Source organism: Phalaenopsis equestris, unplaced genomic scaffold (genome assembly GCF_001263595.1).
Source record: "Phalaenopsis equestris unplaced genomic scaffold, ASM126359v1 Scaffold000840, whole genome shotgun sequence".
NCBI classification, from domain to species: Eukaryota; Viridiplantae; Streptophyta; class Magnoliopsida; order Asparagales; family Orchidaceae; genus Phalaenopsis; species Phalaenopsis equestris.
Window position 1 is genome coordinate 3014751 of NW_018165280.1, and position 24296 is coordinate 3039046.

At 31.6% G+C, this 24296-nt stretch overlaps 1 protein-coding gene across 5 annotated transcripts in view; it reads left to right on the top strand.

The window, feature by feature from the left end:
• Positions 1-939: 939 nt before the first annotated feature.
• Positions 940-24296, top strand: part of LOC110031716 (probable plastidic glucose transporter 1) — a gene marked incomplete at its 5' end in the record, with an annotated part of 71371 nt that continues 48014 nt past the window's right edge. For all 5 annotated transcript variants that reach the window (XM_020735068.1, XM_020735070.1, XM_020735069.1 and 2 more), the window contains 4 exon segments: positions 940-1039; positions 21290-21402; positions 22911-23004; positions 23090-23243. In XM_020735068.1, coding sequence (XP_020590727.1) covers positions 940-1039; positions 21290-21402; positions 22911-23004; positions 23090-23243 — 461 coding nt within the window.

Genomic DNA, 24296 nt, shown 5'->3' on the forward strand with positions numbered 1-24296 from the left:
GGACGAGTTTGCCGGCGGGCGAGTCAATTTAAGCCAAAATTGCGTATGATGCAACGAGTGCGTTGCAGTGCGGCGTTCGCGAGTATTCGAGTCACAAATGGTTCACCTAAGGCTGTTTGATCCTATAGGAGCTCAATTTCGGGTCCTCTACATGTTGGTCCTGAGCCCTTGCAACTAAAAGTTGAGTGCTTGGAACCACTCATGCGAGTTCTTCACAAAAATGAGTCAAGAAGTGGCTTGAAGTTCTACGGGAGGTGGGCTCCATCGCTAGTCCGCTAGGATGGTCAATCAGGAACTCCTAAGGCTAGATCCTAGGTTCTAAGATTAGGAGGCTAAGACCTCACTAAAAATGAGGTCAACACATAGAGGCTGCGTTTTGAAAACGCCGCCGCACATTTTAAGCTGCCCTAAACGAAGCTTTAGAGTGATTAATGAAATAGTTGGCGTGCTGTATATTGAAGATAAATTCGGTTTTTTTGGATATGTACAATAAAAGGTGACCTAATCACCCATTAGGTAGGTGGATAGAATTAATGTTAGGGGATTTGGAAAGCTAAATAGTTATATTTAAGGTAACATGAATGGAAGTCATTCAAATTGATAAGCAACACTCACCAAGAAAGAATTTAAACTGATGATTCATAAAGCCAACCCAAAATATTATGGATAATATTTTTATTCACCCATAGTTATTTTACTTGTCTTCATTTTTACACCTAATTTCTTCAAATATGCTAACCTTCATTGGCATCCAACATTGGTGTGTAATTCTTGTTAATATATTCTGTTCTGTTCACATTCAAATGACAGTCTGAGGAAGAAAATGAGTTTTCCTATTTCTAATTCCACCTTTTTTATATACTTTCTTTTAGATTAAACCCTTACATTATAATGATATTTTGCTTTGTTGAAGTCTTATTTCAGTTTGATTTTTTTCAGTGCACAGGCTCACTCTTTAGATGAAATGCTTTGTGGGCGGTTTCTTGTTGGCCTTGGCATTGGTGTTAATACTGTACTTGTTCCTATCTACATTTCTGAGGTACTATTAACGAATAACTCTAAAAGAATTTAGTGTGTTTGATATATTTGACCTAAAGTTTAGGTTCTAAAAAAAATTGCAAGCATTTTTGTCATATTTTTGTTACTTGAAAATCTTGTATTTACGCTCGAGACCATACAACTCTTTCAATAGATCTATGAGTATAAGTAAACTATGAAAGCATCTATTGAGCTTTATATTCAAATTATGGCATGCACGGCTTCCAATTTTGCAAGAATAGAGACATTTCTCTGTTAAATTACTAGTTCTCTTCAATGTTGCTGGTTTGATAATCAGTTCCAGGTTCACATTGGTAGGCCTAAATATGCATCATATGCACATTTTATTATGTATTTTATGAACTCAAATCATGTGTTTTACGTGCGGGGTCGGATAAGGGGGCTTCAGGGGGAACAAATGCTCCCTCTCCACTTCTTTCTCCTACCTAATTTCTTTTATCTTTAAAAATTTTTAAAAAAATTAAAATATTCTTATATACATATATATATATATATTTATAGCTTTAATAAAATTTTGGTAAACACAATCCATTCTTTTTAGATGCCAAATTATGTGAACTCAATATTAATTGCTTTTCTTAAACCAAGATACAAAAAATTGATTTCCTTAATATTAACGTAATCTAAATTGGTAGTAGAATACTTATTTAATCATTTCACACTCCCTTTATCTTTTGGTTCATGTTAAAAAGACATGTGGACATTGTCATTTCAAATATCTTTCACATCCCTCCAAATTTTGATAGATCTTTGACTCTAAAATTTTATCTTTATAATGTTCCTTAAAATTAATTTAACATATTTTTTTATCAATATATTTGATGCCGGAGTGCCTAGGTCCAGCTCGGGGCCGCCTAGGCCTACACATGCATGGCAAGTGCTGCATGCAACTGCTCGGTTCAGGTGGGAGAAGGATCAATCAGTTATTCCCCATGCACAGTTTCCTCCTATTTGGAGCGTTGCTTACTTCTCTTTACTCAAAGACTATATATGTCATTTGTTGTGCTTAGGTTTGTTTCTTGCTTCAGATTTCTGTCTTCGACATCTTTTCTTCCCTGTTAAGGCTGTATCCGTGGACATGTGTCGTTTTAGTTGTATTTTGCTCTGAGTTGATGATTATCTCCTGGTATTCTTCCCTTTCCTGTTTCCCCTACTTGTTGCCGCACCTTCCACTAGTCCGATTGCTTGCTGTTGCCCCTACTTGTTGCCGCACCTTCCACTATTCCGATTGCTTGCTGTTGCCCCTACCGACCCACCTACTGCTTGCTGGCGCATCCTCCACTGCCCCCTTGTTTGTTGTCTAACTGCAGGACCACATTCCACTTGCTATAGCTTGGCCTCTCTACCATCTAGAACTCTCCGTTTTCCACTATCTCTACATGCAATCCACAACCCACAACCTTTTATCATCGTTCAGGTGGGTTTTTGTGTTTGTGTCATTGTTTTTCTTTTTTCAAGTATCTTTGTTTGTAATCCCCGTTGAATTTCATTAATATTATCTTTTCGTTGTGGTTTGGGTTAACTTCATTATTATTTGATATAAAAGCTAGCCCAACCCTAGTCTCATCCTATAATTTTTAGCCCTCCTACACATCTCCACCCCAAATATTTTCTTTCTACCCTCTTTCATTCCCACAAACCCAAACCCTAACCATACCACCATGGAGATATGCTGGAACCTACCCGGAAAGAGATACAATAAGAGATTTGTTGACTTTAGCAGAGGCTTACGGAGATTGATGAAGGGACAGAGGAAAATCATCCTCGATCGTGATGTGGAGAGTCAAGGAAGTGAGTGTGGAGGAAGCAGATGAGGACTAGGTTAAGGAACTTCAACTCTAGGGAGACGAGGAAAAAATGGTAGTGATAAGGAGGGCATACAGACTGAGTTGAAGAATGATCATTCATGGTTAAGGCATAGTATTTTGCGCACCAAGTGTGCCGTGAAAGGAAAGATTTCCAGCCTGATTATTGACTGCGGTAGTTGTGAGAATACAACATCCACCTTGATGGAAAAAAAACTGGAGTTAACCCTACATAAACATCCTCATTCCCACTCCCTTTTCTAGTTGAAAGGGGAAATGAGATATGCGTGGATTAACAGTGCTTGGTTAAGTTTTCTTTTGGAGATCAACTACAAAAGCAATTGTGATGCGACACAGTACCCTTTGGAAGCTTGCTATATTTTGCTGGAGAGACCATGATTGTTCGAGCACACGACGAGTTCATGAACATTTATTTATTCAATAAGGATGGAAGACAGTTCTTTTGCCCGCCAGGGACGCGCGAGGAGCAAACATCACAGAGGAGACGATAATCTCATGAGCCACCTTTATATAGTGGGTAAAAGAGACTCCATGCTAATGCCTTTAGTCATGTTAGAGGGAACTGAGGAGGTTGAGATACCAGATTCTACACTGCCACTGTTATTTGATTTTCAGGATGTGATGACTGACAACTTTCCAGAGGGATTGTCATGATTGAGGGACATTCAACATATTGATCTCATCCTCGGATCAGTGCTGCCAAATAAGTCTGCCTATAGATTGAGTTTTATAGAGTATGACGAATTATAATGATAAGTACAAAATCTTATTGCAAGAGATTTGGTCTGAGAGAGTACTACCCCGTGTGTTGTCCCCGCCTTATTGGTATCTAAGAAGGAGGAATCGCCAATGATGTGCATTGATAGTCTAGCCATCAACATGATCACCATCAAATATATGTAACTCTTACCTTTCCAAGAAGTTCTCTTGGATTAGTTGCATGGAGTCATTGTCTTTTCCAAGATTGATTTACGCATTGTATATCACTTGATTCGGATGAGACCGGAGGACAAGTGAAAGACTGCTTTCTAGAACCGAGATAGATTATACGAGGTGACAGTCTTATTTTTTGGGTTGTTTAATGCGCCCAACATGTTTATGAGATTAATGAATCAAGTGTTTTGGCCTCACATCAGGAAGTTTGTAGTGATGTACTTCTAGGACATTTTTGTGTATAGTAGACCTGAGGAAGGTAGCTTGCAACAACTGAGGATGGTCTTTGAGGTTTTGCGATCAAAGAAACTATATGCCCATCCAATGAAATGCCACTTCTTGGCAGCACAAGTAAGTTTTTTTGGCTTTATTTTGTCTAGTTTAGGCATTCAAATGGATCTTACAAAGATTGAGGCTATCATGAGTTGGACGACCCTATAGCCTTTTATAGAGATGCAATAGTTTTGAGGTTGATATCAGTCTATAGGCGGTTCATTTGGAGCTTCAACACCATCACAATTTCTTTTACAGAGCTTTTGAAAAAGGAGTTCTAGTGGACAAATTCAACCCGGTCCAATTTCGACACCCTGGAGGAGAAAGCGACACAAGCACCAGTATTGGTATTACCAGACTTCTGTTAGCTGTTTGAGCTAGAGTGCCACACTTTAAATGTGGGGATTAGAGCAGTAATGAGCTAGTAAGGTCATCCTATAGCCTTCTTCAATGAGAAGTTGAATGAGTCCAAAAGAAAATATTCGACATACGACAAAGGGTTCTATGCGATAGTGAGAGCTCCTAATTACTGGAGTTACTATCTACTGACGAGCGAGTTCACTTTATTTACAGATCAAGATGCTTTGATGTTTTTAAACAAGCAAAAAAAAAAGAAAAGTCGACATGCATTATGGGTGTAGTTTTTGGCATCATTTCAGTTCATGCTTAAACACAAGGCAGGAAGCCAGAATTGAGCAGCAGATGCACTGAGTCTCCGTGATCACTTTAATGAAGGCTCTAATCACAGGATTTGAGGTAGTGAAGGAGTTGTACGTGGCATGAAGATTTCAAAGAGATTTAGAAGCAATGTCAAGAAAAGCCTACCAAGCGGTATCATAGGGTAGTTGGTTATCTGTACTTTCAGAACAAGTTGTGTATTCCTCAATATTCGTCGAGAGAGTCCATTATTTGACAAATTCACAATGGAGGACTTGCAAGACACTTTGACAAGAATATGACCCTTACAAAACTTTTTTTTTTGCCTCGATTGATGAGAGATGTGCAGTGACATGTTAGACTATGCATAATTTGTTATCTGGCCAAAATCAGAGGGCAAAGTGTAGGACTGTACACTCTTTTACTAGTGTCGAAGGCATCCATGGGTGACGTTAACATGAATTATGTGGTGGGTGTTCTGAGGACACAACGAGAATGATTCTATAATGATTGTGGCGGATAGATTCTCAAAGATAGTGCATTTTGTATCTTGCCATTGGACGTTGGATGCATCACATGTTGATAACTTGTAATTTAGGGAGGTCATGAGATTGCACGGGATTTCCAAGACCATTGCTTTCGATGGAGATGTCAATTTTCTCAGTCATTAAGCTTCAATTCGACTCAATAACTCATTCATAATTGGACTGTCAGATGGAGGTGGTGGACAGGAGTCTGAAGAATCTTCTGAGATGTTTTGTGGGGAAAAATATAAAGCAGTTGGGCCTAATTCTAGCCCAAGCCGAATTTGCTTACAATAGATCTGTGAGTTAGATCATGGGGCACACCACATTTGAGATCTTGTATGGGAGCAACCCTCTCATTACACTTGACTTGGTACCACTCCTTACATCAGAGATTAGTGAGGATGCTGAGGAGAGAGTGCAAGAGATTCAAAGGTCACACGAAGAGGCGTGAAAGGAGATCACCAAGCAGAACCGTAAGTATCAGACATAGGCAGATAAAATGAGGAAGAATGTGACTTTCCAAGGCAGGGATCTAGTATGGATTATGTGGAAGGAAAGGTTTTCGGCAGGATCCTTTAGGAAACTCAAGCTTAGTGTAGATTAATCTTTCAGGATCTCAAGAGATTGAATGACAACGCTTAATATTGACCTACTAGGGGACTACAACATATCTGCTACTTTCAACGTAATAAATCTGACTTAGTCCTATGAAAAATCAGAATGAGGTCGAAGCTCCCCCAACCCCATGAGATTGACGTCGGGGTGCTTATGCCGGCGCGAGGACGCCCAAGTTTGCTCGGACACAAGTGTTGCACGCGACCAACTCGGTCCTGGTGGGAGAATGATCGAGCAATCATTCCTTGTTCACGGTTCCCTCCTATTTGGAGTGGGGCCTACTCTTTATCTTAAGGCTTTCTATATGTTATTTGTTGTGTTTAAGTCAGCTTCTTTCTTCAGGTTTTTACTTTGTCTTTTTCCCCCTTTAGAGCTGTATTCGAGGACAGGTGGTGCTTCGGTAGTATTCTGCTTTGAAGTAGTGATTATCTCCTCGACACCTTGTGTTCTTCCCTTTTTTTGCTGTCCCCTGCTTGCTATTGCACTTTCCAATAGCCACTGCTTGCTGCAGCACCACCCTCCATTAGTCTAGCTCCCTGTTGCCACCCCTATTTACCCACCTACTGCTTGCTGGAGCACTCTCCATTGCCCCATGCTTGCTGTCAAGCTTCAAGACCACCTTCCCCTTGCTACCGCTAGGCCTCTCTACCAACTACAACTCTCCATTTTCCACTATCTTCGAGTTTGTTTCATTATTTTTCTATTTTCAAGTGTCTTTATTTGTAATTCCCCATGAATTTCAACAATAATTTTATCTTTCCATTGTGATTTGGGTTAACTTCGGTGTCAATATAATACAATTAATGATTTTTTTGCTTATATTTTTTCTTATAATAGAAATTTTGTAAAACATGCAATTAATAATTTCATAAAATATTTATTTTTTGTTTATAGTAAAATCTTTATATGAATTATTGTTATTATTATTTGCTTTTAATAAATTTAACTCCATCAAAATCCCAAATTTCCCCCTTTTTGCTTAAGATCTCTCTCTCTGTATATCTATATATATATCTATATCTATATCTATCTCTATCTCAAAGGAAAATCGTCAATCAAAAACTGTTGAACAATCTTTAACAATAGATGAAAGTGAAAACAATTTTTCTATTAAATCAAGAAAATTTAAATATTTACTTAGAAAATTATAAATATATCCACATAGGCTTAATTCAAGTAGTATTTAAACCTTTGACACTAAGAGGACTAAACACTTAAATTTTAGTCTGCTTAAGAGATGCAAGATGTCTGAATTGGGCACAATCGTTAATGAGAGCTATGAAAATGAGCCTATGCCATGGGTCAGTTTTCTTTAATACTTTCTCAAATCTGAGTCTGTCACTAACAGACATAAATCTCTTTGGAGCAGTTAAAATACAGATATAACTACATGAATATGAATTTTTATCTTGATCTGAAACAATCGCTATAATTTACAGAATTCATTTTAAGGTAATGAACACTTTATGTTCAAATATTAAAAATAACATGAAACTAAGAGATAGATCTACAATCGTAGAAACACATTTGTTAGCTTCAATCATAGCTACCAATATGGCTATAAAATGGGATGAAGTAAGCTTCCCCGAGTCATGATATTTACAAACTGCTATAAATCTTCATCCTGTAATTAATCAGGATGTTAAACAAGTTAATAAAGATACTAAAGGTGATATAGTGATAAGATTGAATACGAGAAATTTTATCGCTCTTTCTCGAATATCTTCTCTCTTCAAATATATCTTTAAATGATTATGATGAAAATTTATCAATCAACCATATAATAGAAAGAATAAATATATCAAGTAATAATTTATTACACACAAATATGGTAGCAAGCTTATCTCCTCAATCGGATGCTAGTTTTAATTTTAATAATGACTTATTTAAAATAAATTTTAAAAAAAACAAATAAAACAAGCTTTAATCAATGATTATCTACAACCTAAATATGAACCATTCAGAAATTAATATCATAGTTATACTATAGAACTCGATAAAAGAAAATTTCTGAAATTTATTTTGAAGAAAATGAAAATATATTCTATGAAGGAAAAAAATTTAATTTCAAATCACTTAAATTGGAAAAAATAAGCTAACTTATTTTCTCTTTAAAAACTCAAAATGAAAAGAAAGTAAATTCGACAATTATTTCTTCAGCTCCTGTTATACAGTCATCTCTCAATCTTAATTTTCATCTAGGACTATCAGCTCAGGATTTTGAAGAATTAAAAAAAAACATAAAATTTACTAAAATAACAACCTTAAATAAAGATGATCAATTAATTGATCAATAAGAAAATTCTGATAATGATAAAATAAAAAGTGAACACATTGAAGAACAATTCCAAGAAAATAATTCAGAATTAGAATTATTTACTAAGAAAACAAATGTGACAAAACTAGTCATTATGCAAATAAATGTATAGTTAAAAAGAAAATAAATGAGCTTAATATTGATGAAAATATTAAGCAATTTATTTTTAAAATCATATTAAATTCATCTCCTGAATCTTCGGAAACTTCTGACAATTCAAAAGAAATTGAGGATAATTCCTCTTATTCATCAGAATTTTATTAAGATAATTGCATATCAAAATTTGAGTGCAAATGTAATAATGAAAATTATTATAAATTTATAGTCGAAATGAATGACTTATTCTTTATCTTCTTCAATGAAAGAAATATTTATAATTGCATATCAAATTGAGGATGAAAATACTCGAAATAAACTGTTAAAAGAAGTTATCAAGTTGAAAGGAGAATATTTCTTTTTTTATAAAATTCATTTTTTAGTATTTTCTTTGAAAGAAGCTTTAAATAAAATTGTAATTTTAAATACTAAAATAGACCAACTACAATTAATGATTTAAAAAATGAAGTTAATATTCTAAAATATGAAATAAATACTTTTAAGAAGAATCAAGAAAAATTAAATACTAAATTATTAAAACTAGAATTAATAAATATTATACATACTGAGAAAAGAAAAATCAAGAAAAAGTATTTTTAAATTTTTTACAAAAAGGCTATTATGCAAAATGGTTTATAACCATTACTATAAATATAAATCAAGAATATATTTTATCTAATTTAATTGCTCTTGTTGACAACAGAGCAGATATGATTTGTATTCAAGAAGGAATAATACATTCTTAATATTTTGAAAAAACCACGCAACAGTTAATTTTTGCTTCGGGAAGTAAAATGAAAATTAAATATAAAATTTCATCAGCTAATATTTGCAAAAATGATATTTGTATTAATATTTTTTTTTATTAGTTAAAAATTTAACATAACATATTATTCTAGGGACTCCGTTCATATGTAAAATTATGTCAATTAATAAAATCAATAATACTGACATTTATTCTAATAAGTTTGAAAAAATAATTATTTTTGAGTTTATTACTAATACTAATGAAATTATTTTAATTGAAATAAATAAATTCAAATTAGAACAAAATCAAATTAATTTCTTATAAGGAGAAATTACTTTGCTACATATAGAAAAAAATTTTTAAGGTAAATATATAAAAGAAAAAATTTTACTTTACATAATAAAATATTAAATAAATTTGCGGTGAAAATCCAGCAGTTTTTTGGAATAGAAAAAAAAATGTTTTTCTTTACCATACATCGATAATTTCAATAAAAAGAATATTAAAACTAAGGCACGGTCGTGTCAAATTAATCAAGAATATTTAGAAATTTATAAAGAATAAACTAATGAAATCCTTAATAAAAATTAATTAGAAAATCCAACTATCCCTGGAGCTGCAATGCATTCTATGTTATGAATAATGCAGAAAAAGTGAAAAATAAACAAAAGTTAGTAATTAATTATAAACTTTTAAATGAAGTTTTAAAATGAATTTTGTATCTCATACCGAATAAAAGTGATTTGCTTAATTGCGTAAGTAAAGCAAAAATTTTTTCTAAATTTGATTTAAAATCTGGGTAGTAACATATTCAAATAATTGAGTATGACAGACATAAAATGACATTTACTGTTCCATTTGGTCATTATGAATGGAACGTTATGCTCTTTTAATTGAAAAATACTCATTCAAAATTTTGAAAAATAATGTAAAATTTTTATTCTATATTCTGATTATATATTAGTTTACATTGAAGATATTCTTGTTTTTTTCTAAATTAATAGAGGAACATTTTAATCATTTACTGACATTCCAATGACTTGTAAAAAATAATGGACCGGCAATTTTTGCGCCCAAGATAAAATTATTTTATATCGAAATACGATTTTTGAGACATAATATTGTCCGAAATACAATTATTTAAATTGAAAGAAGCATATAATTCGTTTTCAAATTTGCAGATGGAATCACCAATCTCCGTCAATTACAGGGATTTATGGGTTCGCTCAATTATGTAGCGGATTATTATAAAAATATTGCTTTAGATGCTACTATTCTTTACAATCGCTTAAATAAACAACATAATCCGTGAACAAAAAATCATAGTAAAACTGTCTAATTAATTAAACAAACGGTAAAAATGTTACATTGTTTACATATTGTAGCTTTGTTTTTTCTTAAAACAGTGGAAACTGATGCCTCTGATATTGACTATGGAGGAATCCTAAAATAAAAAACTTTTAATACTAAACAATTAATTTTTTTTATATCGGGAAAGTGGAATAGGAAAATTCAACTACTGAAAAAAGATTTGATCATTAAAATATTTGATCATTAAGAAAAAAATATTTTCGGCCGTTAAATGCATTATAAAATTTCAAGATAATTTATTGTTTCAAAAATTTTTATTACGAATTGATTGCAATTCAATTATGTATATACTGAAAAAGATGTCAAAAATCTTATCTCAAAATAAATCATTGTCAAATAACAAACACAATTATTTTGATTTGAATTTGATATTGAATATATTACATGTTCTAATTCTTCACCTTACTTTCTTACTCGTTAATTTTTTGTAGGGAGAAAGACAAACGTGTTAGAATGACACCCAACATGGTGCTTTCACCTTTCAGGGGGAAGAGGTAAAAGTCAACTTAATGTGGCTCCACGAAAATTTATAAATTTACAACAATATTTATATGGAAGCCCGATGATCTCTACATCAGGATCAAACTCTCCTCAATCTCTTGATTTACAAATTCAAGAAGTCATAGAAGTTATGCAAAAATCAACAAAAAAAATCATCGAAGTCAATCTAGAGGATTATAAAATTAATAATCTCTGAAAAATTCAAGAAAGATATTTAGGTATAATTGTTTACGCGTAAGATAATTTTAATCACAAATCATACGAGACACTCCTCATTTCATTATAATGTTATGAAATTCAACACAATTATAATAAACTAAATAATTCTATTTTATAAGTAAAACGACAATAAATCACATCTTGCATCACAATGATTGATGTTTAACTAATTCTAGACCAAATAGGTTGAATTTATTCATCCTGCAAGTAAGTAAAAAAATTATTATTTTTTAATTACCGAACCTATGTCGAAGCTATGAATTGAACTTTTTTGTTTATTAATTCAAGAGATAAATATTCTTGGGCTTTTGTGTTAATGCCTGAAATTTTGAATAAAAAAATATCAAATTGGTTTGTAAAATGGTGGGAAAAATTTGATGCTACCAATGAAATCATTCTAGAACCCATTACTAATCTTTATCCAACATGAGTTGACTTCTCTCCGCAGCTCGACAAAATAAAAAATGAAATTTTAGTCGATGAAATACAAAATTTCATAAATCTTCGCCTGGAATCTATGTCATCAGCAAGATTGCGTCATCACCAAATGTTTATGATTCACTTTCTTTATCAAATGGTGGTCACAAATTGTTGTTGGTGACGAGTTAATTCAAATCAATAAAATCATTACTATCAATGTTGAAAATAATTGGGAACAGAGATCTCAAGAATTTTTTCTAAAAGAAATTCATGATTAAATTAAGAGAAAATATCCTCTAGAATCCCTAGATCAAATCAAGCGGAGGATATATGAGCTATATCAGAAACATATGAAAGAATTGTTCGAATTAAAAGACGACATGCCAATCTCCAATTAGGGGTTAGATGACGAAGAAAATTAGAAGCGGATGGTAACCCATCTTGGCTCAAATTAATGACAGAAAAATAAAAAGTTGCTTAAAGTGGACCCTCACTGAGGTCATTGCAGAAGAAATTATGGGCAATAATTCTGATGGTTGAAATAGTACAAGTTGGTGGAATAGCAATTGTAATAATTCTGGTTAGTGTAATTATATTTTTTGTTTTATGTCACATTATTTTTTATTAAAATGTAATGTATTAAATTTGGAGTTCGGCTTTAGCTATAAATATAACACTAATACCAACTTTAAACCAGGATATAAATAAAACTGGTACCAATTCTAAAGTAGGATATAAATAAAACTAAAGTATATTAAAACAGGAAAAACTTACAGAACACCAAGCTTGAGGAGAACACTAAACACTCTTTATTTTACAACTGAAGAAAACTCTCTAAAAACCTGCACATTTAAACAAAATATAATGCCTTTTTTTATAACTGATGGCGGACTCCAAATTTAATATATTACATTTTAATAAAAAATAATACATCTATTGGATGTGACATAAATCAAAAAATATTATTACACCAACTGTAATTATTGCAGTCACTATTTCACCAACCGGTGCAATTTCAACCACAAGAATTATTGCCCATTATTTCTTCTGAAGTTTCCTCTATGGGGGTCAACTTTAAGCAGCTTTTATTTTTCTGTCATTAATTTGAGTCAAGGTGGGTCACCATTAACTCTTAATTTTCTTCGTCGTCTGACCCTTGTTTGGAGACTGGCACGCCGTCTTCTAATTTAAACAATTCTTTCATCTGTTTCTGTTAGAGCTCATTTATTTTTCGCTTGATTTGATATGAGGATTCCCGATGATATTTTCTCTTAATTTGATCATGAATTTCTTTTAGGGATAATTTTTGGGATCACTGTTCCCGATTATTTTCAACATTGGCAGTAATGATCTTATTGATTTGAGTTATCTTGTCATCGACAACAATTTGTGACCACCATTTGATGAAAAAATTGCGCCATAAATATTTGATGTTGACACTATCCTGTTGATGACATAGGTTCCAGACGATGATCTATGGAATTTATGTCTGGCTGAAGAAAAAAAATTCGCACATCACATCAACTAAATTTTTTTTTTTATTTTGCCAAGCTGCGGAGAGGAGGGAACTCATGTTGGATAATGGGTTCTGTAAGGTTTTCATTGGTGGCGTCAAATTTGTCCCACCATTGTAAAAACCGTTTTGACATTTCTTTATTCAAAATTTTAGGCATGAACACAAAATCAAGATTATGCATTAGATTAATAAACAAAAAAACTCGATTCATAGCTTGAACACATGTTCAGTAATTAGAAAGAATTAAGTTTTTTCTGATTACTTACAGGATGGATAAATTCAACATGTTTAGTCTAGAAAAGATTTAAACTCCAATCCTTGTGATGCAATATGCGGTTTATTGTTGCCTTGTTATATGCAGTAGAAATATTTGATTCATTATAGTTGTGTTGAATTTTAATATATTGTAATGAAGTGAGAATTGTCTCGTATGATTCACGATCAAGACTATCCTACGCATAGACAATTGTGCATAATTATTTTTCCTGAATTTTTCAGTGATCATTAATTTAATAATACTTTAGATTGATTTCGAGGATTTTTTTTTTATTTTTTGCATAAATTCTGTGACTTTTTAGATTTATAGATCATAAGATTGAAGAGATTTAGTTTCTGATGTGGAAGCCATTGAACTTCCATATAAATATTGCCGTAAATTTATAAATTTTTGTGGAGCCACATTAGGTTGACCCTCATCTCTCCCTCCTTCCTCGAAAGGTGGAAGCACCCCGTTGGGGTGTTATTCTAACCCTTTGGTGATGAGTGATCCACCCCTCATTGTATTTCTCATTGCAAAAATTCACGATTGAGAAAGCCAGGTAGAGAATGAGATTTACCTGGGATATATTTAATATCAAATTGAAAGCAAAATAATTGTGCTTGCCAATTGACAAAAAATTGTTTTGAGACAAAAGTTTTGACATCCTTTTTACAGTATATACTTAATTGAATTGCAATCAATTCGTAATAAAATTTTTTGATTTAATAAGTCATCTTGAAATTCTACAATGTATTTAACGATCGGAAGCGTTTTTCATAATGATCGAATATTTTTCTTGAGTGTTATTCCACTTTCCCGATGTGAAACAAATTAATTGTTCGGTATTAAAAGTCTTTTACTTTAGGATTTCTCCATAGCCGATATTAGAACATCAGTTTCCACTATTTTAGGATGAGACAGATCTACAATATATAAACAGTGTCACATTTTTATGTTTTGCTTAATTAATTGGACAGCTTTAATATGATTTTTTATCCATGAATTATGTTGTTCTTTAAGCAATTATAAAGAATAGTTGCATTTAAAGCAAAATGTTTATAATAATCCGCTACATAATTGAGTGAACCCAAAAATCTTTACAATTGAGGGAGATCAGTGATTTTATTAGAAAATTTAGAAGCGAATTCTATGTTTCTTTTAATTAGAATAATTGTACTCCGAATAATATTATGTCCCAAAAACCGTATTTCTGTTTGAAATAATTTGATTTTGAACGTAAAAATTATCAGCCCATTATTTTTGATAAACAAATGAAATGTCTGTAAATAATTAAAATGTTCCTTTATTTATTTAGAGAAAACAAGAACACTATCAATGTAAACTAATATATAATCAGAATATGAAAGTCTGAAGGAGCAATTTTCAATCCAAACGGAATAACGTTCCATTCATAATGACCAAATGAAACAGTAAAGACCGTTTTATATCTGTCAGACTCAATTATTTGAATCTTCCAATACCCAGATTTTAAATCGAATGAAAAAAAAATTGCTTAGGCAATTAAGTAAATCTCTTTTATTTGGTATGAAATACCGAATCCATTTTAAAACTTCATTTAAAGGTCTATAATTAATTACTAACCTTGATTTATTTTTCATTTTTTGCATTATTCATAACATAGAATGCAGTACAGCTCCAGGAAGAGCTGAATTTCTAATTAATTTTTTATTAAGGAGTTCATTAAGCTCTGTTTGGCGTAGCTGCAGAAAAAGCTGCAGTTGCGCTGCCCCAGGGAGCTGCTGCGGGGAAGCTGGTTGTTTGTTTGGTGCAGCTGTGTGAAAACAGCTTTAGGGCAGCTGTTTTTGGAAAAATGACCATGCTGCCCTTGTTTCGTAAAACTGTTTAAAACAGAACTGTGATAGCAATATTTTTGATACTTCTGAAGCACGTCATATCAATTTTTTGAGGCATTTACGAACATAAAACTACAAAATATTCAGTGTACATTTTTTTCTAACTCCATACATCTTTATTTTTTTGAGAACTCATAAATTGCAACCATAATTCATCTATGGGATGGTGCATCTTTTAAACTGCTAAACACACCGGATAGAACAAAAATGCGTCCAAAAGAGAAATAACTTAACCATGAATTATCGTTTTAGACTTAAAAAGATAACTATTTTGACTTTATAAAAGATTGAAATAAAGCTTCTTCCGCCTAGGAAAGGTGGGATGTATGTATAAATTGAAGTTTACGTGTTAGGTAAATATATAGGAATTGAGCAGTATGCAAATATATAGGAATTAGGCGGCATGTATCTAATGATTTGGGTGGTATAAATGTAAAAAGTAAATTTCAGGTGTTATAAACGTAAATACATGGGAATTTGGTAGCATGAATGTAAATGCACGTTTTTTATTAGGTCAAAGGTAAGAATCAGGGAACGTTTGGCATTTGAGTGTTAAATGAGCACATCTGTTAGTTTTCAGAGCATTTTAATGAAGAAAAAGAGATCTAGTGGATTTCAAGGGAAGCCAAGTGTATGAACATGTGACCGATTTTTTTTGTTCTTTTTTATTTTGTAAATTTCATTCCTTGTGCTATTCATTTACTTAATTTAATATTGGCTTCGTAGTGATCTTAATTTTAACCAAACTGTAGCACGCCGAAATTCAAAATCCTAATTTGCAAAATTTTATTCAAGTTTCTCTCTTATTTTTTTTCTTTTAGATTTTCTGCTTGTTCTAAGGCCATTTGATTTTCGATCATCAATTTTACCACACCTAATTTTTGACATTCCTCACCATCCTCAACACAACATGGATGCCCTCTAGCAAACCCTAAAACAACGAGCAGAATGAGGAGGAATATGAAGAGGCAGGGTACCTGTGGAGAAATTGCCTGATTCTGGGGTTGTTTGGGCGGACGATCCTCTTCTGGATTCTAAGAGCGATCCTGTAGGTCCTCTTCAGCCCCAAGAAATAAGCCGTTGCCGCCGTAATCTCCCATAATGCTATATTCGCCAAAATATAAGAAAACCAGGGTGAAACCTCCGCCCTAAAATTATCGTTATGCGTCTTTCATCCTCTACAATCACATAGATGCAGCTGAAGAAGGCGGGAGAAATTAGGTACGAGAGTAAAACAATGGAGCCGTAACGCGGGACGCTGGGTCTCACCCGCGGTCGGCTTTTCACCCGGATTCGCGGCAGCCACGATCAAGACTCCCTTCGAAACAGTAATTTTTGGCGGCCTCCTGTCGCACCTCACAAAGGAAGCCGCGCCAAACAGACCCATAATTTCTTCTTTACAAATTTTTAAATATTTAGATTCATTTAATACCGTCGTGCCTTAGCTTTAATATTCTTTTCATCAAAATTATCGATGTATGGTAATGAAATACATTACTTTTTTGCATTACAAAATACAACTGAATTTTCATCGCAAATTTCATTTAACATTTTTTTATGTAAAATAGAATTTTTTTTCTTTTATATAATTACCTTTTAATTTTTCTTATATAGATGACAAAGTAATTTCTTTTTGTAAGAAGTTAATTTGAATTTATTTATTTCATTTAAAATAATTTCAGTAGGATTTGTAATAAACTAAAAAATAATTATTTTTTCAAACTTTCTAGAATGAATGTCACTATTATTGATTTTATTAATTGACATTATTTTATATAAGAACGAAGTTCATAGAATAATATGTTGTGTTAAATTTTTAACTAATAAAAAATGAGTATTAATGCAGATAACATTTTTGCAAATATTAGTAGATAAAATGTTATACTAATTTTCATTTTATTTTCTGAAACATAAGTTAACTGTTGCGTGGTTTTTTCAAAATATTTAGAAAGTATTATTTCTTCTTGAATATAATTCATATCCGCTTCGCTGTCAATAAGAGCAGTTAGATTAGATAAAATAAATTCTCGATTTATATTTAAATTAATGGTTCTAAACCATTTATACATAATAACATTTTGTAAATAATTAAAAAAGTTTCTTTTTTATTATTTTCTTTTTCTAATAATATTTCAGTTGGTATAATATTTTTTAATTCTAGTTTTAATAATATATTATTTAATTTTTCTTGGTTATTTCTAAAAATATTTATTTCAGATTTTACTGTATTAACTTCATTTTTTAAACCATTAATTGTAGTTGGTCTTCTTTCAGTATTTAAAATTAAAGCTTTATTTAAAGCTTCTTTCATAGAATATTCTGAAAAAGGAATTTTATCAAAAGAGAAGGATTCTCCATTAGACTTGATAACTATTTTTAATATTTTATTTCGAGTTTTTTCATCCTCAATTTGAAATGCAATTTTAAGTATTTTTTTCATTGAGGAAGATAAAGTAAATAAATCATTCATTTCGACTATAGATTTGTAATAATTTTCATTATTACATTTGCACTCAGATTTTGATTTACAATTATCTTTATCAAATTCTGATGAATAAAAAGAATTGTTCTCAATTTCTTCTGAATTGTCAGAAGTCTTAGAAGATTCAAGAGATGAGTTTAATATGATTTTGAAAATAGATTGCTATGAAAATATTAAGCTCATTTATTTTTTTTTAACCATGCATTTATTTTCATAGTGACTAGTTTTGCCACATTTTAAACATTTGATTTCTCTATCTATTTTTTTCTCTGAATAATATTTTTCAGAGTGTTGCTTATGATATTTTTTATTTTTCTGAAAAGATTTTTTTTTTTCTTTTGGAAAATTAAGAATATCATAAGCAAATTGTTCACAGAAACCGTCTAATTATTTTCTTTCTGTTAACTTTTCTTTTTTAATTTGATATCTTAATTTGAGATCTGTACATAAGGCTGTGTTTTTGTTCACACATTTATTAATTGTTCATATGTCAGATATTCATATGGAATACGTTTAATATTAGTATTTTGTAATTGTTTTTTAACTTTTTCGGCAAAAAATATTAGGTAAACCTTTAATAAATTTTTGTTTCCAGTGCGTGCTATTTGCATCTGGTAGAGACACGACTTTAATTAGAAAGACATCTTTGTACCAATAAAAATGTGTTAAAGCTGGACATCTTAATTTGTGTAAAAGAGAACGAATTTACTCCCCATTATCGGATACTATGCCGGTAAAATATTGTAAGATATTGATAATTAATTTATAAACAACACGAGTATTTTTTTGATTATGATTTCTTATTATTGCAGGATTTAAAAATTTTTTTTATTGTTCTTGAGTTAAATAATTATCCAACCATTATTTAAGAAGGCTAGTAAACCCATATGTTAACAGGGTTACTATTTGATGAACTCGATTATTATAAATCTGAGCGGTAGGGGCGTAAATCATCGTTCTTTGTAATGCGATTTGTATTTGACGGTCGGTCATACCGTTATTTTTTCATTTATAAATATTAGATGGATTATAACCATTTTGATATTTATTATTATCTTTTTCATTTAAAGTATCTGCAGGAGTAGGTTGAGGATAGTAATATCTACCTGTCTGCTTTGTTTGATATGAAGATGAAATTTTTTAGTTTATGTATTTGAAATAATTCTAATTTTAAATTATTTTCTTGGAATTATTCTTCAACGTATTTAATTTTTATTTTGTCATTATTAGAATTTTCTGATTGATCAGTTAATTGATCATCTTTATTTAATGTAATTATTTTAGTTCATTTTATATTTTTTATTAATTCTTCAAAATCTCGAGCTGACGATCCTAGATGAAAATTAAGATTGGGAGATGACAATATTGCAGGAGCTGAAGAAATAATTGTCGAACTTGCTTTCTTTTCATTTTGAATTTTTAAAGAGATAATAAGTTGATCTATTTTATTTTCTAATTTCATCAAGTAATTTAAATTTAAAAATAGATTTGTATTTGTAAAATTTAATTGTTTAATTGCACTAAAATTTATAGTGACATTAGTTTTTAGAGTTTTTCCAAAAGCATTTTAACTCAAAATTTTGGTTTCTATTATCTAAATAAAAAAATGTGGGAACAGTTGGATGATATATGAATTCTACTATTTCTCTGTAATTAATTTTTCTTTTTCAAGTTAACATGTTTAATTCATATTCTAATTTTTTGGTTATTTAATTACTAAATCAGGTTAAAAATGAAAGAAAAAATTTTCCTTCATAGTATCTATTTTTATTTTCTTCAAATGAAATTTCAGAATTTTTTTTTTCGATCATCTTCTATAGTATAACTACAATACTAATTTCAGAATGATTCATATTTAAATTGTAGACAATCATAATTGATTAAAATTTGTCTTATTTGTTTTTCAGCAATTTGTTTTAAACCAGTTTTGATTAAAATTAAAACTACCATCCGATTGCGGAGATAAGTTCTCTACCTTATGTGATTGTAATAAATTATTACTTGATATATTTATTTTATCTATCCCATGATTGATTGATAAATTTTCATCATAATCATTTAGAGATATATTTGAAGATCGAGAAGATGTTCGAGTAAGAGTGATAGATTTTCTCGTATTGAATCTTATTATCACTCTATCACCATTATTATTTTCACCAACTTGTTTAACAACCTGGTTAATTACTGGATGAAGATTTATAGCAGTTTGTAATTGTCATGACTCGGGAAAGCTTACTTCATCCCATTTTATAGTCCTATTGGTAGCTATATTTGAAGATAACAAATTTTTTTCTACGATTCTAGATCTATCTATTGATTTCATGTTATTTCTAATATTTGGACATAAAGTGTTCATTACCTTAAAATGAATCCTGTAAATTATAACAATTATTCAGATTCAGGTAAAAATTCATACCCATGTAGTTTTATCTGTATTTTAGCTGCTTCAAATAGATATATGTCTATTAGTGACAGAATCAGATTTCAGAAAGTGTTAAAGGAAACTGACCCATGACATGGGTCAGTTTCCATTAACGATTGTGTCCAATTCAGGCATCTTGCATCTCTTAAGCAGGCTGAAATTGAAGCGTTTAGTCCTCTTAGTGTCAGAGATTTAATTGCTACTTGAATTAAGCCTATGTGAATATAAATAAAACAGGATATAGATAGATAGATAGATATATATGCTTGTGTATATATTCTTTATTGGGATCTAGCCCATTTTTTAATTAAAGATGAATATTAGCTTGATATTTGCTTAATGTATATCGGTTACGAAATTGAATTAGAGATCAGTAGATAAATATTTTTTTAATCATTTATATTATAAAAGAAATATTTGATGACATCAATTATGATGTTATCATTCAATACTTTCAGCATATAAAGAGTAGATGTTATAAATTATAAGTTTATTTGATTATTATGTATTTTATCATTTTATATTAATGAATTCTAATAAATAATTTCTTAAAGCCGCCAATGTTGGTCTTAAGATCCGATGAAAAAGATTGAGAAAATTTTTGAAAAAATTGGTTTGTGCCACCGCTTTAGAAATTTTTTGGCTCTACATTACTTGTATTATCAATTAACATTTGCCAACTGTATTGAGTAAAATTTTGAAAAGCCTTGCAACCTATAAACCATTAGAAAAAAAACGTAGATTAACTAAAATTTGGATGAATATTGTGAATAAGCTGGCCAAGGATGCATGTATACTTTAGGATGCTAACATAAGAAAACTGTGTTCTTAAAGAGAGATTATGCCTTTTAGGTTAAACAATATTTGTAGGTCTATTTTGCATAAAAATTTAAATGCGAGCTTGCGAAGGAGATTTTTCAGTTAGAACTTGATTTTGAAGAGCAAGTCCAAAAGCGCTGTACTTTAGATTGGATGCTTCTGCATTTTGTAAAACAATAGAATGCTTCACAGCAGTTTTTAGTTCGAGTCATCAGATAGAATGTTTTCTAATTCTACTTAGATTTATGGTAGGCGTATCTCTTACATCTTTTTAAGCAGTTAGAGAAAAAATTCTTGTGCAAAAAGTCTTATTTTTTTTTCTGTTCATTTATTCTCCAGATATATCCTAATGTAGGTTTCGCCTACAAGATATAGAGGCTCTTTTGGAAGTCTTTGTCAAATTGGAACTTGCCTTGGTATAATTGCATCACTATCTTTAGCACTTCCTTCGGAAAGTGACCCACATTGGTATGGCTTTTTACTTTTCTGTGTCTACATTTATATTTATGTTTTTGCGAGATTCAATCCTTAGACTTTTACATTAAAGAACAATGGCAATAATACTCAACTAAGTAGTTGGCACTACTTTTTTTTGAGAACTATGAACATATAGATAAAGTATGAGTAATATGCCTTGCATTATAAGTACTAGGGACATGCTCTATCCTTAGAACTTTCCATTATAGTTATCTTCTATTATTGTCATATTTTTCTTTCTGCCTTCCTCATTATCATGTAATCTTTGTTCAGATGTTTTTCTTTGCAGCAAATAGAAGTTTGGTTCAAGGGATTGGGATTGTCTAAGGTCTTAGTAGTTCAATGAGATTCATTTAATAATATCTCTATTCTGGTTTTGTTTATTAGTTGCTGCATAATACTTTTTCCTGTTTATTTCTTTTTTAAACTTCTTTGTCACCTTTTCTGTTATTTTAATTTACCAGCGAAAATTTTAAATGATTTATTAGAATTTACGGAAGAAGGTAAAACAGGATCAATTCTTAATCTATTTACATAATGATCAACCATATATACATTTTACATTTTAATTATCAAAAGATTGGTGAAAGTAATCTTGTGGTAATTTTTTTTCTTATCAACTTTCTTCCTTGATAGTGATTCTTTTTGGTTGCTATCTTAATGTGAAACATTTACAAAACTATCCATTTGTTATTAGCTTACCACATCAAATATTTGTAGCTTACTTTGATGCACTAGATGGCCTTGCAATGCCATTTTTTGTCCTATCTTCTTCAAATGGAAAGCATTTTTTATTTTATAATCAGCGGAGTGTATATTCGTCCCTGCAGCATGTATAGGGCTGATTTGTTTTTGTAGTTAATGTGTTGCTGAGATCTTTGAGGTCCTGTTTAACCAAGTAGTTCTTTACTGAGTTCTGTTTATTTAATGCTTTTAATTGCATTTTTTTGTTGTGATTCTTTGTTAGCCTTTTTATTACAGCCCTCTTGCCCTCTTGATTATAGTTGATTCTATTCAAACTTTCAGCCATCAAAGTCGTGGCTTTATTCCTTTCTGGTCATTTCATTTAGATTCTCTTGCTTTGATTGACCGATAGTTCTGTTGCAAACTTGTAATAACTTAATGTTAGATTTATTATCCCATTGTCTTACCATTTTTCATATGTAGGGTTGCATTTGATTCTATTGGAAGTTTAGAAATAGATTATCTTTTGTTCCACATCACGTGGAATCAGATGGGTCAGATCATTTATTTTTTGATTATCTGGATTGTGGAAAATTAGAGAGATGCTTTTTTTCTTAATTATTTATGTTTAATACTCAATCAACACAAATATACCTTATAAACTGTTTAACATAGACTTTATAGCAACATCAATTGTTCTGAAGTCTACCACTTCAGCCACTGCTATTTATTTTATCTGTGAACTTGATGCCTGTGATTTTTTTTTTTTTTTTGCTTTTACATATTTGGAGTGTTTTTAATGCTTTCCATTGTAGGTGGAGGTCCTTGCTTTTAATTTCCAGTGGCCCTGGTCTTCTTCTCATGTTGGGCATGCAATTTGCAGCTGAGAGTCCACGATGGCTGTGTAAGGTACTTTATGAATTATTGCATGCAGCGCCCTTTACGGATTTCACTTCACAAGCTCCATGCGTAATTTATTGTTTTCCTCTGCCAGGTGGGGAGGTTGGCTGATGCTGAAAGAGTTGTGCGCAACCTTTGGGGTGAGACTAATGTTGAGAGTTCCATGAAGGAAATTCTATATGTAACTGAAAATATTAACAATCCAAAGGCTACATGGTTAGATCTTCTTGTAGAGCCACATAAGAAAGGTTTGTTGTCTTTGATGATATTATTATACTATCTATGCTTTTTCCTTCGATCTACTGATGCGGGTTCGCGGGGTCTTGCGATCCCGTGGCCACCAGACCCGACATCTGGTTCAGGCGAGCAGGCGTTCCTTTTATTTTCCAATTATCAGCACGTTTTCTTTTATACTTCTTTCCTTTCTAGCCATTTCTTATATGTGTTGTATTAGGGTTTAGATTCTCAATTTTTGCATGTGTTTGTTCGGGACAGCTGCCGATGCCTCTAGTTTTTCCTTTCAGGGATCCGAGTGGTGCTCCAACTGTATCTCACTCCTGAGGTGGTGTTTATATTTCCTCAATTCTTCAACATCCTTCCCACATCGATCCCCATCAGCCTTCACTGTTGTAGCTGCCCCAAACTGCCACATGTTGCTGCTTTCCTACAGCTTCCCATCGTTCCAGCCCTCCATCTTTACTCCGCCATTGTTCCAGTCAATCATTCTTGCTGCCATTTCTGTTCCAGCATGCCACTCTTGCAACCGTCACCTTCCTCTTGTTTCCCTCATCCAGGCTAGCCACTCCACGTCGATCTCTATTGCGTGCTTGCTGTCCGGAATTTGTGAAGCCGTTACATGCTGTTTTCTGCTTGCCAACCACCTCGACCACTATCTTGCAACATTTCTGACCCTCACTGACCACCTTTACCACCCTTGACTAACCCTAGTCGGAGTTAATGTTGTGTTTGCTGCAATTTAAGATTTCTATGTTGGTTGGTTGCAATTTTTCATTTGATTTCTGTAATAATATTTGTTTTTCTTGTTGTGTTTGGTTTAACTCCGACATCATCTACATACTTGCAAAGTTTCTAATGCTTCTTTATTTCTTTGTTATTGTGTGAAAGAAAATTCATGGTGTTAGAGTATGAGTAGAGTTGTAATCGAACCGAATATATCATAATTTGGACTTGGCTTGGTATAATTATTAGTTATTCATGTTCGGCTTGAGCTTGCGTCGAACTTTCATATATTGTTCAAGCTTGACTGGGTTAAATTTTTCAATATTTGAACTTGTTTTGTT